Source organism: Aspergillus multicolor (genome assembly GCF_047715735.1).
Source record: "Aspergillus multicolor strain CBS 133.54 unplaced genomic scaffold BDW74scaffold_8, whole genome shotgun sequence".
NCBI classification, from domain to species: domain Eukaryota; kingdom Fungi; phylum Ascomycota; class Eurotiomycetes; order Eurotiales; family Aspergillaceae; genus Aspergillus; species Aspergillus multicolor.
Window position 1 is genome coordinate 693,584 of NW_027395959.1, and position 16,303 is coordinate 709,886.

A 16,303-nucleotide genomic window follows, 5' to 3' on the forward strand; every position below is an offset into this window, starting at 1 on the left:
AGCCCGAGAATCCGGGGTCCTCACTCTTCAGCTGACCACAACATTTCCGCCGCCGGTATGTCGCATAAACGAAATTTTGCCGGCTCGGGCTCAGGCTATTCACCATACTCCAAGCGCGCCCGGCCTTCGTACGCAGAAGTTGACCAGGATGACGAGGAAACGCAGAACTCGGTAACTCCGTACGAGAAACCTCGCAATCACCCCGTCTTCGGGCAGAAAAGCGCATTTCCCGGTCTCGATACAGCTGATAGTGATGAGCTCTTCTATGGAGACGCGGAAGATGGCTTGGAGTATCTGAGAATGGTCCGGTAAGCATTTTCCTGTTACTGCTGCCTTTGTTCTGGCGGTTCCATTCTTGTTGCGACGTGCTTGCTAAATTTGCATACTGGTTCCAGCTAGCTTGCGAATGACGCGAGGTTCGTCTCCCCTGTCGCTTCCATTCTCTTTATGGATGATATTACTTTGTCTGGGATCGCTAACCTGAAATGTTGTTTTAGTTCCGAAGCCAACTCGCTCCCTACACTTTTCAACGCTCCCGCAGCAACAGAACCACCGGTGGAAAGAGTCGCAGTGACGGATGCGACCACGGATTACAGTGATCAAAACAAGCAAAATGAAAGCGTCAACGACGAAGACGAGAAACCCAGCATCTCAGAGCATGTACCACAAGGAATATTTTCTGATGGGGTATATATTGGCCTTGCGAGGACGAAACCTGCCGTCGACGAGATTTTTTCAGACGCCCAAGCAAGCTACTACAATCTGCTACACCACCGATTCCTGCTCCTGCGATCGATTCTAAAATGCACGCCCCCATCTGAAGTCATATCTGCGCTCGATGACTCACATCCCATCAGCTTTCCTCGATCATCGAAGAATGCGCAAAAAGAATGGAGACGCCTGTTGCAGGAGGCTGACCCCCAGACAGTACAGCTCGCGTGCATGGATATGGATAGCGTCCTGGGTGTATTGATGATTCTGGCGCGACTCATGTCGGAAAATGTACGCAATGGGGATGCGGTTTTGGTCCGACGTATTGGAGCCTGGGCTTGGGGACTTTTAGGGAAGTGTCGAGATTCTGGGCAGTTGGGGGCCCGGGATATTGGGGATATCCGGGAGTTAGGAAAACGTGCTGTGAGGATCCTGAAGAAGGTGAGAGAAGAACAGAAGGAGCTATATGAAGAAGAAGAATATCATGATTCCGACGATGAGGACAATAAGGATAAAGACGAATCGTTAGGTGATAAAGGGGGTGGAGCTATCGATTTCAATTTTCTTACCCAGCCCCAGGACCCTGGTGCGGAGAAGAGGTCTGATACGGAGGAGTTGGAGCAGGCGAAAGCACGACTCGAAGCGCGGATCTCAGCAACCGGAATCGAACAATCATCTCGAGAGGAAGGAGACACACAAGCTAAATCCGGGCTTGATACAACAGCCGTTGACGTGAGTACGCAGACTCGCGCAATGCTGGATATGATCATCACCATAATTGGGGAGCACTATGGGCAGCGAGATCTGTTGGAGGCGCGGGAATTATGGACTGAAGGGGAGCCAATGCTTTTCTAGGCAGAGGCTTCATAGTATCTCATGAGTAAATATGACACATTTTTGTACTTTTAGGTACAATCAAAGTACCAAGCTACCTACTATATAGTTATGAGGACCTTGCGTCATTGTTTGGGCCCGATCTGGTTAGCGCGATGAAGCCCTTATCGGCCTTGATTTCAACTCCAACTCCAACTCCAAGTTCAACGTAGTACTCCAACATCTTCCTCTATCTCTTCAAGGAGTTTTGCGTGCTCAGAGGGCATTACAACTCTCAGTATGGCTCCTCCCCTCGAGATATCCATCCCAACAACCACAACTTCAACCACCTCCCCGCCCTTTACAATCTACAACATCACCCTCCGCCTTCCTCTCCGCTCCTTCGCCCTCTCAAAGCGCTACTCCGACTTCACAACCTTCCACACGACCCTAACATCACAGACAAACAGCGCGCCGCCACACCCTCTCCCGTCAAAGTCCTGGTTCTCAAATACAGTCTCGAACACCGACCTCCGCGAATCCCGCCGCCAAGGCCTCGAATCCTACCTCCGCGCCATCAACGAGGCATCAGACTCCCGATGGCGCAACTCACCAGCCTGGCGCGCATTCCTGAACCTGCCCAGCCTTGGCAGCAACAACAACAGTAACGAGAGCATCACCGCATCTTCCGCGCGCCTCCATGCCGCAGCGACAGGGCCGGGCCTTCTCAACGGAGAACCCATCTCAGATCCGACGTTATGGCTAGATTGCTACCGGGACTTGAAATCGCAGCTCCATGACGCGAGATTACATCTTACTAGGCGGGATCAGGAGACGACGCCGCAACGGCAACATGAGAGCTCGGCGCGGGCGAAGAGCTCCCTTGTGCGTGCGGGGTCGCTAATAACTGCTTTGGAGGATGGGTTGAAGCGGATAGCCGACGGTGGGAATGGGAATGGGCACGGCAACGGGCGGTATACCAGCTCGACCTCGCTTGGGGAAGGAGAGATCCGACGCCGGAAGGACCTCCTTATCAATGCGCGGAAGGAGAAAGATGGATTAGAGGATCTATTAAACGCTATGGCGGCCAAGAGCAGGGTTGACAACGCCGTTGCGTCGATCAAGGATAAAGAGGCGCTTATTGGGGCCGCGAATGGTGCGGGAGGGGCAGGAGATAGTGGTAGGAAACCTGCAAAATCGGGGAGGGTCCTTGGGAAGGAGACAGAGCGGACGCGCGAGCTGGATAATCAGGGGGTGTTGCAGTTGCAGCGTGATACGATGCAGCAGCAGGATATGAGTGTGGAGGAGCTGTTGAAGATTGTGAGGAGGCAGAAGGAGCTAGGGATCCAAATCAATGAGGAGTTGGAGGTGCAGAATGAGATGCTTAGAATGGTGGATGACGATGCGACGAGGTGTGTTGCCCTCAACTGTCTAGTTTGGATTGCTTGCTGACCTTTGCATTACCAGACTGCAGCAGAAGCTTGATATTGGAAAGAAGAGGATGGGGAAGATCTCGTAGTCGGTTTGATTTGGTATATTGCTATGCGTGGGTTCTCTTCAGCGTGCTTTCATTCAACGTATATGGAAATGATCTTTGGCAAAGTCTCTAGTTCTTTAGCGAGTTATGTCTTACTCATTTTGCCTCTTTAAAGCATTCCCATCTCATTCTCATTAACAGCAAATGGTATCTAGAACATTTTCGGCCAAAAACAGCATCCCTCGTATTATTATTGAGCAGACAAGAACTTCTTCGCCTCTTCTTCCGTAACCTCAGAGAGCTCCGATTCCCGCTGCTCAATCAAGCCCAGTTTACTCCTCTTAACAAGCCACCACAGCTCCCTTCGGTCACCACCCAGTTTCTCCTTGAGCAGTTCCTCCTTCAACTCCGTAATAAAGTCATTGTACAGTCCCGGTTCTTCAAAAGATATCAGCTCTTCGCGCACAACGCCCAGTCCTTCCGTGACGCGGTCATAGTTTGCATCGCCCAGGCTAGTCCGGATCTGGTCCTGGATGATGAAGCGCATCTGCTTGACGGCGTCCTTTGTTGTGTCAATGGTCTCAGCTTGTGCGAGAGTCTGTTTGAATTCGGGGATTGCGTTGTTCGGTGAGATCCGCACGCGCTTTTCTTGGTGCAGGAGGGCGTCGACGTCCAGACCTGAGAGGGGCTTTTCGGGCTCGCGAGCGCGTTTGCGGCCTTTGACTTTGGGAGGTACTGTTGAACGTTAGTATAAAGTGTCAAGTAAGGATCGGATAGATAGGGAAGTACCTTTCTTAACGTCGGCTACCTCCATGAGCTTTTTGAGGTGGCGTTCTGCGTTCTGGAGAAGGTCTTCAGGTGGTTGTGAGAATTGGGTGAGGATCTTTGCGGGGGGTGGGATGGGGTCGTTGGGGTGTATAGCTCGAGCGCGAATCGCTGCGTTCACGCGGTGCAGAACGGGTGAAAATGAGTCTTCAATAGGGAAGGGCGTATCGATCAGATCTCTGGTTTCATTAGTGATGTATACATATTGAAGGGGATTTTAGGGCTACGTACCCGTCTTCATCTGTGTCTTTCAGCTCCATGCTATCTACGTATTTGTCCATGGCTTCGAGGAGGTCATCGTTTGGGAGATTTCGATGCTGCGTTACCACCTTCCCGGACACGGTCATCACCTTGTCAAGAGGTGGGAAGCGGTATGTTCGGACATCTTCTGCAAATGGTAATTGCACTTCGAGGAGGCACTCGTATTCCGGCTCGATTGAAGGTGCGAGCAGAACTAGGATAGGAGGTTTGTTCTCTTTCGTGACTAGGCGAGCAACGGCATAGCTCTCTAGCTCAAAGAGGGCATGTATGAAGGAAGATAGTGCAAGTGAGGCTTTGTCGTTGGCACGATTGGAAATGATGATGTGGGTATTGGACAGGTGCATGTATCGCTCATACTGGGATTTCCGTTAGTTTCAAAAGGTCACTTCGCAGCGTCGGATTATACATACCCGCTCGCTCTGGATGAATCCGACCAGTTCTAGCGCAGCAGTAGTTTCCAGTCGGGTGATGTTTTCGTCGGTCTCGCTGATGTGGACCGCTGTACGCCCATACTCATACCCCTTGGCCAACTCGTCCCGTTCGATATCAATCTTACCACCAGGAGCACTCTCATCATTGATCTGATACGTTCTCAGGTTCCTCACACTGGTGAGAGAGCTTTCCTCTTCAGGCTGGCTTTCAGGAACGACAGTTGCTGACTCCTGCCCTTCTTCTCCGGCCTCTGTACTTGAGCGTAGGACGAATTGGCTGGCTGTGGGCGGCTTAGCTACCATTGTTCGTGGGTATCGCTCAACAGGAATGCGGACCGCAGTGTCGTATTCTTCAGGATTACCAAGTTGTAGGAAACCTTTGAAGGATGCAACTGGCCGAACAGGCTTGACGCGAGGAATTGCCATCTCCTCTACTGCCTGTTCAAGCGTGCCGAACACTCCATCGCATTGTTCAGTAATATTTCGTAATAGAGCCTCGTTCGCGGCCTTTAACGTGTTAGAGGTGGCTACTAAGATTGAGAAGGTCCATACCTTGCGCGGGTCTTTATCTTCTTCCTTGGTGCCATACTCTGCATCATCGAAGTCAGGTCCTCTGCAGCCTGTTAGATCCAATCCCGCAAGGACGTGCTAGCACCACTTACAGGATGATCAACTCAATATTATCCTCCTTGACCTTCGAAACAATATCTTCAAGGTTCTCACTGTTCATCCGCCCCATTCCGTTGGTGACGAGAACAATCTTCCGCTTCCACTTTAGCTTCTTGCAATGGGTGATGATCATCTGGATTGCCAGAATGAGAGCCGAGATCGCTATGTCCGTCAATATACGCACATCTTCAATCCAAGTGAGATCATACCGTCGCCTTTGTCGACATTGCTCGACTTGATTTGTTCACCCAGTTCCCGAATGTCAGACATAAGAAACCTGGAGCGTTGGTCAGCTACGGACGCAGCAATCTGAACATAGTAGACAACGTACTGTTTGATCTCCGATAGAACAGAAATGTGCGAGAAGTGGGATTCGTCCCCTAGTTCGTTGTCGGTACCTGTCAATCTATCAGTACTAAACCGTCTATAACAGCCAACGTATCTGACCGTCAGTCTTGAGACCAATTACGCCCAGCATCGCCATTTTGCGGCCAGTGGCCACCTGATCTACTCAGTAATGCTCATTTAACAACGTCAAGAACTTACAGTGTTCGTGATGCAGTCCCAAACATATTTCATAGCCCATTCGAGGTCCGTGATGTCTCGGCCATTGCGGCGCTGGCCCATGGACTTCCCCACGTCCACGATATAGACTGTTGCTTCCTTGTCCGCCATGGTAAGTGTAAGGAGCAAGAAACAAATGGGAACAAGGAGACAACAGCGAATTGACTAATAAAGGACTGTCAAAAGGCAGCAGGCGATGAACAACGCGGAGGCCCAGGCAGACACGCGATATTTCCCGATTGGGAACAGCTCAAACGCGACGGCACATGGCATCATGAGGCTGCGTGTATACAGGGACGATGCGTGGCTATAGCTGTAGCGCATTGCTAGCCGTGGAAATACCAGCGTCCCTGCAGCCTGGGACGTGTGGATTGAAGCTTGGCCGGCGGCCCACAGAACCTCGGATGGTCCCGCATCGCAATCCATTAAATGCGCATCGCATGATACAGCGATTTGGCCATCACCACTTCCCCATCACCTTCCCATCTCTTAAGCATCGTGTAGCTCCGACTTCAAGATGCTTGACCCGCGACCCTTCCATATTCTAAGGTTTGTCCGCAACTCAGTTCCCAAAGCTCACTATTGACATCTGTATCTCAGCTATGGCACCCTGCTGGGTGTCCAGGTCTACCAGGTACGACACCACCTATTCACATACGAGATACAATCAAGCCTAACAGAAACAGAGCTTTGTCTCCGGCATTATTGCCTTCCGCGCACTTCCACGCCCCCAATTCGCCGCCCTCCAAGCCAAGATCTTCCCTACCTACTTCGCCATACAAACCGCGCTCCCCGTCGTTGTCGCATTGACTGCCTCCCGCGCCGACCAGCCCCTCGGCATCTCAGGTCTCCTAGCACCAGAGAACAAATACAGCGTTCTTCTTCCTCTCGCGACGGCATTCGTCACGGGTCTGATCAACTTCGGCGTCCTGCGCAAGCTTACTGTTGACACGATGCGGGAGCGGAAGCACCAGGGTATGTTTTACACATTGAAGATTTCCCTGATAGGGTTGGATGCTAACTCATCTGGCTGAAGAAACCCGCGACGGCAAGAAGAGCTACGACCCGCCTCCTCACTCCAAGGAGATGATTGCCCTGAACAAGAAGTTCGGCCGCATCCATGGCTTGTCGAGCTTGGTCAACCTGGTTACCCTTGGCGCTACGATCTTCTATGGTGCTGTGCTGAGCAAGAAGCTTGCGTAAGGGGTTTGGAGGTGATATAGGTAGCGCTGCCGCTGGCGACTTTGTATATATTGTTCATTATCTCTTGGGGATGTTGGGTCATGATTATTCTTTGCTAATACTCAGAGCTTCTATATATGCCCTATAGTACTTCCTTTGGTCACTATACATAGCCAAGGTTCTCACATTTGTTGGTCCAGTCTCTGCGTGCAATCCTACCTTGCGCCCCAATAGTCTAGCCCGGGATCCCTGGAGTGAATCACGATGATAAGACAAAGCGACAACAACGCCATGGAGTCTAACAAAGAACCATCAAAGAACTCGCTGGCGCCATAAAGAACCATAATCCCTTTGTTATGGGGTCTATATAGACACACTCCTTTCCTGCCTATTTCCTTCCTCACCATAACAGTTTCTAGCAACAAGTTTGACTGAGACGTCATCGATTCCAATCACGAGATTCCAAATCGTTCCAAAACCAGCTCATCACACCACTACATAGCTCTGCATACACATTTCACGTTCCATTTCGCCATGAACGTCCTCCCACTCCAAATCCTCGTCGGCCTCTCGGCCGCATACTTCATATGGCCAGGCGGCACAGGCCCCAGGATCGACCATCAGATGGTCGCCTCGACCTGGTCTTTCGTCTCGAAACTCGCAGGGGGGAGTACCTCCTCTTCGACCAAACCACCCTTGTTTAAGGCGAAGGACAAGGACAAGTTTCCTGCAAGCGAGCCCACAAATTCGTCGCCCGCGCACGTGAAGGCTATATATATGGGTGAAGCTATATCAGACTCAACGAACCCGGAGACTCAAATCGACTTCGTATACTGGCTTGAGATCATACTTCTCGTCTTGTTCGCAGCGCTCTGTTGCCTCTGGATAGCGAGGAAGGTACGGTCGATGATTGCCGATGAGCAGATTCGTCAGAGGATTGAGAAGAAGATCCCCGACCCTGTCAAGACGATGTTCGTTCGTTTCCAGGGCATATTCGGTCCATTCGTCCAAAGAGTTCTCAACCCAGCCATGGAAGTCTTCAGTCCGGTCATCATGATATCCTCCACCCCATTCGCTAAGGTCTTTGCTCCACTGAACGCAATCCTTGACTTCATACTCGCTATCCCTGAAACAGCCAAGAACGCGTATCTCGCCCCGTTCAAGGAGTTGCAAGAAGCAGAATCAATTAAGCTGAAAGCCATCATAGGAAAGCAGCTTGATGAAAGGGACAGAGAGATCCAGAAACAATTGGACAAGCTCACTTCGCATATAGAAGGCTTCACCGCGTGGCAACGACAGTGTGAGTTTTATTTCATGCGAGACCCGAAATCTGAAGGGGAGAATAAGGCTGGTGAAGAAGCGTAAACACCAAGTCGAGGAAAATGTTGGTTGCGGAGACCCAAATAAAGGCTAAGAGCAACAGTTTGCCGAAGAAAGTCTGTGGGAGATTGGATGAGAAGGTATTTCGAAGGGCAACGTCCGTCTGAGTATATCTTGCGTATTATCACAATCTTCAAAGTGCGGCCTTGGTTGCTTGAGGACCTTTGCCAATGAAGTGTCCGTTGAATCCAATAGACTCACAGGCTTGAGAGAGAGATTCCCCTTTATAACAACTTAGCCCTTGATTTGTTAGCAAGACACGTCTTTGCGGGTGTGATTATAGTTAATCAATATCCTTCCGTTACCGTCGATTTTGTTAGCCATTGTTCCCCGTAGATGTGTGTAGATTCTTGCCGAGGACTTTAACCATAAAATGGGACCTCTACCAGGCATCTGGCTCGGTCGTTCGTAAAGATGTTTCGCTGGGTCGAAGGAGAGGGAGTGCGGTAGAGCTTATACATCCTCCTCTTCAACGATGTACTTCTGAAACGCAGCCTTTAGCATGTTCATCCGCATCTGAGTGTGGATGAATAACTCGCGGTACATGTCCAGATTTTGCTGGACGATATGTGTCCGTAACCTAGTGCCAGCGCAAACGTCCCTCATTTCCAGCTCCATCTGCTTTCGCAGAAAGGGCTTGCTTAGGGACGGGCTGTCTGGCATACCAGCGAAGACATCGTCGTAGCCTAGTATCAAGGCAATCCCCAACCGAGTGGGAATGAGCAAGCTTACTGCGCTTCGACCGGTTCCTCGTTTGTGCACGGCAATATATTCACGGTTCTTGATCTTCTCGATATGTTCGGCCATAGTAGCGTCAGTGCCGATTCCGTTAGCATCCATTAGTCCGATGAGCTCTGGTTCTGTCAAGTAATTCGGAGGCGAAGTCTTTCCATCGAACATGTTGGCTTCGGTGGGCTCGAATAGCTCACCGACCCGGTAGTTGGGCAGTTGCTGAGTGCTTTCCCACTTGTCATAAACATAAACGTCGAGATAATTCCTATCCAGTACGAGCAATCCTTTAGCGTGAAACTCTTCGTCTCCGTATTGGATCTCGACATCAGTTGATTGGCCCTTGGCATCATCAGAGCAACAGGCGAGGAACCGTCGGGCCACGAACTCGTATACTTTATGCTCGTCCGCGGTTAGTGCGGTGCGGTTAACCCAGCAGACGGGGTGTATAGGCGGATGTGCTTGGTCATTGTGCCGTCCAGCTCGAGGGGTCCTGAAATTACCGTCGAGGAGCCTAAACCATGCGAACGATCAGTGGCAGCCGGATGCGAACGGTGAGTCTCACTAACCCTTGAGCGTACTGCCCCCAGTTCTGGTCTGGTAATTGTTTCTCAATGAGTTTCTTCAGGTCAATTCCTTTATCAAACTGATCAGTTTCTGTTCGCGGATAGCTAATGAAACCTCTAGTATAGAGACTCTCTGCAATCTAATATTTGTGAGTAACGGGCTGGACACAGGCCTTTCTATTCTGACGCATTTTACCTTCATGACTTTTGCACTTTCCATGCGCAAATATTTTGTTCCCATCATTTGCAAGTCCACTGTGGTCAGTGGTAAAGGTCTCCATTTGCTTGTCGGTTTCTGATTGACCTTGATCACCTTGGCCTTCTTGGCCATTAGGCAGCGTTCCAGTATCATAGTCACAGCGGCTCTGTCGAAAAGATGTACTCGCTTCCAGAGAAAGTTCACCTTAATGTCGTCCCGAGCGTGTGTAACTTTGATTCCCCAGAACGTCTCTGGCTTGAATCGTTTCACTCTTAGATATCTATCAACCACAAATCCGAGGGTGGGAAACTGGCAAGACCCTTATCCAGAAGAGGTGTCAGTTAGGGTTGCCACTTCAGAGTAGGAACGCGGCATACCATAACTAATAACCTTCTGGGCTAAGGTAGCATGGAGGTTCTGTAATTGAAGAGTAAGTAGGCGGGTGAATGCAGCACCTATCCTCAAGTCGAGCTCTATCCTCGCCGCTACTGCATTCGCTTGACGCTCATCAAGCTCAATGAGGGACCTCGCCGCATTCAAAACGTGGCTTCCACTGCATTAGCAAAGCTTATAGAGCAGTGGACTGAGTCGTACCTACACTCTCTCGGTATTGTTGAACTTGGCTCGTTTGACGATAATCCTGTTGTTGCCCGCCTTTGCCTGGTCGCGCACTTCTGTGCCAATATGCTCCCCTTCTCGATCACAGTCAGTCCAAATGACTAGGTACTGATGTTGCCGCGCTTGTTTGAGGATGTTGTTTGCAATTGCCTTTTTATCCTGTTTCGAGGTCAATCTCCATCACTGACAATCAGAACTCGATCTCACGTACATCGGCCACATCGACTTTGACAGGGGCTTCAAACAGAGTCGCTGGTGGACAAGAGGTCCAACCATTGTACTGGCGCTCGAATTCCAGGCTCGTCAAGTGCCCTAGAACACTGGTCATGGTGACAGAGCTGTTGCCCAATTGACCCCCAAAATTGAAATCGAATGTGTAATTCTTCACATATGGGTTTCCGGTAATGGCCCTCTACCCAGTCTTAGTCCATATATCATATTCTAGTTTCTTTACTTACAGTCTGCACCTGACCTCCACCTAGATGCTGCGCGACAGCCTTCGCGATTGCAGGCTTTTCAGCCACACACAAGACTTTGGTGCCCGCCATGACGATTTGTCAGACAAGTAGTACTACAGAGACTAAATGCTCCTGACCTGAGAATCATATCTGCTGCATGTTTGGTTGAGTCGGGGGTTGTAGACTTGGACTTGACTGATCTGTAGAAACGCGAAAACGACGCGGTCACGAGACCTCGAGCACTTTCGCAGCTTACTTCCTGATCTGGACTAGCGCCCCCGCCTGAGCTCTTAGTGACAATTTAATGAATTGCTGGATCTTGAGTCTTGACCTTGTTTGTTGTGCTTTCACTATTCCATTTTCTCTTCACTCTGCATCTAGTACAACGGTCTGATCTCCTGAACTTCTGAGCTAAAACTATATATATCTCTCTCTTCCCATGTGGAATACAAGCTTTACTTCTCTCTGAACCATCTACCTACCCTCTACGCTTGTTCTTGCTCCATCTTCAACAAGAATGACGCTGCCACTCCCCGAGGTCAAGTCTCTTGCAGACTGTGTTTCGTTCAACCATGCTGTGCGACCTTTCCTGTCGCAAGTCGTTGCGCTCCCGGAACGCCTTCAGCCCGCAATTGCAGCAAAGGATGTGAACGCTCTCAAAGATATCTACCTCTCGACCAACCCCTTTGCAAGCGCGCTTGCCTTTACGCTCTTCAGTTCCGTCCTATTCATCATCTTCTCCGAGATCAACCGCAACTACTCCCAGGTCGATCGCTTCTGGTCTATCCTACCCTCGGTGTTCAATGTCCACTTCGCTATCTGGGCACGTCTTTCCGGTCTCCGCACTCTCAACTTAGATACGATCGCCGCTATTTCCCTTATCTGGACTGTATGTTTCCCTTTCCCCTCTATCCAACTCAACTAACCCTAATTGATCTAGGTGCGCTTGACCTTCAACTACTGGCGTAGGGGCGGATACAGCATCGGCTCAGAAGACTACCGCTGGACCATCGTGCGCTCCCGCGTCAACAACCGCTTTGTCTTCTTCCTCTTCAGCATCACTTTCATCAACGTGATTCAACCGCTCCTGCTTCTTCTCCTCACCACCCCAACCTACAACTTCCTCCTCCTCGCGCGTCTCCCCGGCGGCGAATCGTTCGAACTCGCCGACCTAATCTTCTCCCGCGTCGCTTTTGTCTTCATCATCATCGAGTTCTTCGCCGACCAGCAGCAATGGAAGTTCCAGAACGCCAAGCACGAATACAACACTTCCGCCCGCATCCCATCCAACCTCAGGGACCAGTACGATCCCGAAGACCTGGAGCGCGGCTTCGTTGTCAGTGGACTTTGGTCGCTCTCCCGCCACCCCAACTTTACCGCCGAGCAGGCCATCTGGCTCACTCTTTACCTGTGGAACGCCTACCGAACTGAGCATTACGTCCAGTGGACGGCTCTGGGCGTCATTGGTCTCATGGCCATTTTCCAGGGAAGCGTCCGTCTCACTGAGAAAATCAGCGCCGGCAAGTACCCCGAGTACAAGGAATACCAAGCCCGCGTTGGAAGGTTCATTCCTCGTCCGTCTATTGCGCCTCGCTACAAGGCCAAGAAGAACAAAAAGAAGGCTGTGCAGGAAAAGAAGGAGGAGTAAATGCGCTGAATGTTGGGTCTATCACTCAACCATTTAGATTTCCCCGGTTGGAAATGCTAGCTTCACTTCTTTGTCACGGGTGGCGCTCTATTTGTCCCATTTTTCGTTTATCTTTTTTTTTTTTTTTTTTTTTTTTGGGGGGCCGCGGGAATGCAGTAAACGTTGACTATGCGTTAGCTTCATAGTGTGTTTCTGGAGGTATCGGTCTTTTGGCTACTTCTTTTCGCTTCGAGGACGGACACAGCCGGCATTGTACGCCCCATCTTAGTTTTTAACAAGTACATAATTCTACTAGCTGCCACCAAAATACATCGTTTCCTCACAGTAGAAGTGCACACTAATCTATAGAAGAAATTTATCATGTGACTACCTACTATTGTACACTAGAGCCGACGCTTGAGAGGCAGAAGTACAGGACGAGGGAGATCGGATGGGTTGTGAGAGAAGCTACCAACAAGGTTGTCGGGTGACTTGGTAACGGCGAGAAAGTGAGGACAGAGATAGGTATAGAGGTAAGGAGATGAGAGAAAAAAAGGAACATGAGGGGAGTAAATAAAGAAAATGTTATAAATACAGGATCCCAAGGAAGAGAGATAGATATAGAGCAGCTGAAAATAGAAATGATCAATCAATCATTTATCAAGAATCTTTTCTTTTGCTCCAGGTCTATCACGGCGGTAATACCCTCTTGGCTTTTCCGTCGGCTTCAGGCTCAGGCGGTGCGATGGTCTGTCCATTTCTGTTGTCGAAGTATTTGGCGAATTCTGCAGATTCTGGCCACTCGCGAGGACCAAGCAGGCGGACCAAGTCATCACGGCTGAGGACTTCTTTGGCCAGAAGTTCTTCGGCCACAATGCCCACTTCCTTCTTCTTCGCTGTAAGAAGATCGCGACATTGCTTGTATGCTTCGCTGACGATGCGGCGGACTTCGACGTCAATCTCCTTGGCTGTCTCTTCGGAGAACGGCTTGTGGAACTGTGCTTGCGGGTCCTCCTCGTAATAGATGTGCTTCAGCGTGGGGGACATGCCAAACTTCGTAACCATAGCTGTGGCCAGGCCGGTGACCTTCTTGAAGTCGTCGCTAGCTCCGCTGGTGACCGTATCGAAATGCAGTTCCTCGCTGACGCGGCCTCCCAAGGTCATTGCCATCCGGTCAAGCATTTGTCTGGTGGTCAAAAGGTAGGTATCACCATTGGCGGGCAAGTATTGGGCATATCCAAGCGCCCCTTGGCCACGGGGGATAATGGAAACCTTTAGCAACGGATCTGCCCAGCGGAAATACCATCCGCAGATGGCGTGACCGGCTTCATGATAGGCAACTGTGCGCTTCTCCTCCGGTGAAAGCACAAGAGATTTCTTTTCCAGACCACCGATAACACGCTCAATAGCCCGCTCGAAATGCGACATGGTCACGGTCTCCGCGTTCTCACGGGCGGCTGTAAATAAGTCAGTAAGCTGCACTATATAATATGAACAAACTGGGATACATACCAACCAACGCAGCTTCGTTGACACAGTTTGCAATATCAGCACCAGCAAAGCCGGGAGTTAGGGCAGACAGTCTGCCCGTCAAGTAGTCCATGTCCTCCTTGGTAACAATCTTCTTTAGGTAAACACGGAAGATCTGCTTACGACCTTCCATGGTAGGTCGATCTATCCCAATATGCCGATCGAAACGTCCAGGACGCATGAGAGCGCTGTCAAGAATATCGGGTCTGTTGGTACCGGCCAAAACAACCACCTGGTCACTAGTGTTGAAACCATCCATCTCAGTAAGGATCTGGTTCAATGTGCTTTCCCGCTCATCGTTTCCGCCGCTAGTTTTTCCGCTAGCTCTTTTTTTACCGATAGCATCAATCTCATCAATAAAGATGATACAAGGCGTGTTTTGGCGCGCAGTGGCGAAGAGGTCTCGGACACGAGAAGGACCAACACCGACGAACATCTCCACAAATTCAGAGCCGCTGACACTGAAGAAAGGCACCCCGGATTCACCAGCGGTGGCCTTGGCGAGCAGTGTCTTACCCGTACCGGGAGGTCCCGAGAGGATCGCACCGCGCGGGATCTTAGCACCAAGCTTCTGGAACCTTTCCGGGCTCTTGAGAAAGCTAACAAACTCCATGATCTCGACCTTGGCTTCGTCCATTCCAGCAACATCAGTAAACTTGACTTTGACATCCGTTTCTTGGTTGAAGCGCTTGGCTCGGCTCTTGCCAATACCGAATAGGCCATTTCTATTAGCTCCAGCGTTTCCGGCACGCTTCGTGAGATAGTAAATACCGCCTATGAAGAGTATTGTAGGGCCAAATGACAGCAGAGCGGTCCCCCAAGAGATCTCGTCAACGTAGGAAACGGGGATGCGCTCGGAACTAGGGATCCCGAGCTCGTATTGAGCTTGGTCGAGCTTGCGCTCGAAACTTTCAACGGATCCGACAGTGAAGAAGTAATAGAACGATGGCTGAGCGGCGGGTGAATCGGGGTACATCCGAGCAACCGCTTCACGGTTCAACTCAATACGGACCCTGTTTCTGTTGCTGACAACTAACTTCTCCACAAGTCCCTTGTCAAGGTATTTGTTCCTGAACTCCTCCCACGTAATATCCTTGCGAGTATCACCGGGGAAAATACTGCCGTAGATGTAAAAGCCAATGATAAGGGTGATGATGATTGTGGCAGGGTCGATTTTGGTTTCATCAATCTGCGGACCCTGGCCCCGTTGCTTCTGTCCATTCTGTCCACTCTGCGCCTGCCCATCCTTCTTCCCGGTTTCTTGATTATCAGGCCCCTCAGTCAAATTTTTCACATGTTGTGTAATCCGCATGTAGTCTAGCATGGACGGCTCCTTCCCTGTTTTGATATACTTATCAATGAATTCCCGAATCTCCATGGTAATGCCATTTTGCTGAGAGATCTGCTTCAAGGTATCCAGCTGCTTATGATGTGAACTGGGTACATAGTTCCTCATATGTTCGATGAATTTGTCGATTTCGGTCTCCTCCTCGGCGGTTAACTTCGACTCCGGCTTCTGAGAGGGCTCAGGTCCTTGAGGAGGTTGAGGATCTTGAGGGGTTTCAGATCCTTTAGAGGGTTCCGGATTACCGCCATTGCTTTCTTTGCCGTTATTTGCTGCTGGGGGCGGTGTTCTCTTCTGAGGCTTCGGGCCAACGTCACGGTACGAAGCAAATGATCGCACGCGACGCGCTGTGTCCAAGGATGCTAATTTCGACTGTGAAACCCGCGTGTGTAATGGTCCGGCGCGGAAGATGCGGTCTGCGGCTCTCCTCGAGTATTGAGCGAGATTGCCTGGCCGTCGGAGTAAGCTGGCCATGGTCGAGGAAGGTGAGCCCAGAGGCTGGGATGTGAGGGGTGGATGGAGCGGAAAGGAAAATGTAAAGTTTATAAATTGGCACAGGAAGCCATGTAAGCCCTCGAGAGGCGGATCGGGCGTGGAAACGTGTCAATCGTTTGAACTTGGGTTCCTCTACGAAGCTATCTGCTGTTGTTCGCCTCCGGGAGGCTGGACCGGACTTGGTTTTTCCTCGCCGTGTGCTGAGTCATCCACATTCGGAATCCCGAGGAAGGGGATCGAGATGGTGCCGTCATCGTTCTTCGAGACGAGAACGTCTACAGAACTATTACTTGGATTTCCAGTGGCAGCTTTAATCGGCCCTGCCATGGGGTAACTGGCGCTATAAAGTTTACAGTCGGCCTACATGCTTGTACAGTTGCCTCCACGAGGAAATCAATTAATTTATTTTAGCATTAGCTTGCT

The 16,303-nt window shown here is 50.5% G+C and overlaps 7 protein-coding genes across 7 annotated transcripts; 4 read left to right on the forward strand and 3 right to left on the reverse strand.

The window, feature by feature from the left end:
- Positions 1 to 57: 57 nt before the first annotated feature.
- BDW74DRAFT_167223 (uncharacterized protein) lies at positions 58 to 3,043 on the forward strand (the record flags this gene model as incomplete). Its single annotated transcript, XM_073726669.1, has 4 exons — positions 58 to 308; positions 498 to 1,517; positions 1,824 to 2,936; positions 2,992 to 3,043. The coding sequence occupies 4 exons, from the start codon at positions 58 to 60 to the stop codon at positions 3,041 to 3,043; spliced, it is 2,436 nt and encodes an 811-aa protein (XP_073585349.1).
- Positions 3,044 to 3,168: 125 nt separating this feature from the next.
- Positions 3,169 to 5,889, reverse strand: BDW74DRAFT_150835 (ATP-dependent DNA helicase 2 subunit KU80). Its single transcript, XM_073724077.1, has 10 exons — positions 5,734 to 5,889; positions 5,635 to 5,689; positions 5,519 to 5,585; positions 5,397 to 5,464; positions 5,181 to 5,349; positions 5,071 to 5,131; positions 4,498 to 5,025; positions 4,058 to 4,443; positions 3,791 to 4,005; positions 3,169 to 3,736 (listed from the first exon to the last, which is right to left on the reverse strand). Exons 1-10 carry the CDS (start codon positions 5,860 to 5,862, stop codon positions 3,252 to 3,254), a joined length of 2,163 nt encoding a protein of 720 aa, XP_073585350.1. The 5' UTR covers positions 5,863 to 5,889; the 3' UTR covers positions 3,169 to 3,251.
- Positions 5,890 to 6,222: 333 nt separating this feature from the next.
- On the forward strand, positions 6,223 to 7,128 carry BDW74DRAFT_150836 (DUF4149 domain-containing protein). The gene is made up of 4 exons (XM_073724078.1): positions 6,223 to 6,300; positions 6,352 to 6,385; positions 6,438 to 6,726; positions 6,788 to 7,128. Exons 1-4 carry the CDS (start codon positions 6,269 to 6,271, stop codon positions 6,952 to 6,954), a joined length of 522 nt encoding a protein of 173 aa, XP_073585351.1. The 5' UTR covers positions 6,223 to 6,268; the 3' UTR covers positions 6,955 to 7,128.
- Positions 7,129 to 7,404: 276 nt separating this feature from the next.
- On the forward strand, positions 7,405 to 8,623 carry BDW74DRAFT_150840 (uncharacterized protein). Its single transcript, XM_073724079.1, has one exon. The coding sequence runs from the start codon at positions 7,468 to 7,470 to the stop codon at positions 8,296 to 8,298; it is 831 nt and encodes a 276-aa protein (XP_073585352.1). The 5' UTR covers positions 7,405 to 7,467; the 3' UTR covers positions 8,299 to 8,623.
- A 143-nt stretch (positions 8,624 to 8,766) lies between these two features.
- On the reverse strand, positions 8,767 to 11,147 carry BDW74DRAFT_190171 (DNA topoisomerase 3; the record flags this gene model as incomplete). The annotated part of the gene is made up of 7 exons (XM_073732124.1): positions 10,884 to 11,147; positions 10,637 to 10,837; positions 10,406 to 10,584; positions 10,185 to 10,354; positions 9,805 to 10,127; positions 9,612 to 9,748; positions 8,767 to 9,556 (listed from the first exon to the last, which is right to left on the reverse strand). Exons 1-7 carry the CDS (start codon positions 10,971 to 10,973, stop codon positions 8,767 to 8,769), a joined length of 1,890 nt encoding a protein of 629 aa, XP_073585353.1. The 5' UTR covers positions 10,974 to 11,147.
- Positions 11,148 to 11,228: 81 nt separating this feature from the next.
- On the forward strand, positions 11,229 to 12,649 carry BDW74DRAFT_150843 (DUF1295 domain protein). Its single transcript, XM_073724080.1, has 2 exons — positions 11,229 to 11,772; positions 11,824 to 12,649. Exons 1-2 carry the CDS (start codon positions 11,401 to 11,403, stop codon positions 12,529 to 12,531), a joined length of 1,080 nt encoding a protein of 359 aa, XP_073585354.1. The 5' UTR covers positions 11,229 to 11,400; the 3' UTR covers positions 12,532 to 12,649.
- Positions 12,650 to 12,777: 128 nt separating this feature from the next.
- BDW74DRAFT_150845 (ATP-dependent metallopeptidase FtsH/Yme1/Tma family protein) lies at positions 12,778 to 16,000 on the reverse strand. The gene is made up of 2 exons (XM_073724081.1): positions 14,023 to 16,000; positions 12,778 to 13,967 (listed from the first exon to the last, which is right to left on the reverse strand). The coding sequence occupies exons 1-2, from the start codon at positions 15,857 to 15,859 to the stop codon at positions 13,201 to 13,203; spliced, it is 2,604 nt and encodes an 867-aa protein (XP_073585355.1). The 5' UTR covers positions 15,860 to 16,000; the 3' UTR covers positions 12,778 to 13,200.
- Positions 16,001 to 16,303: the final 303 nt, after the last annotated feature.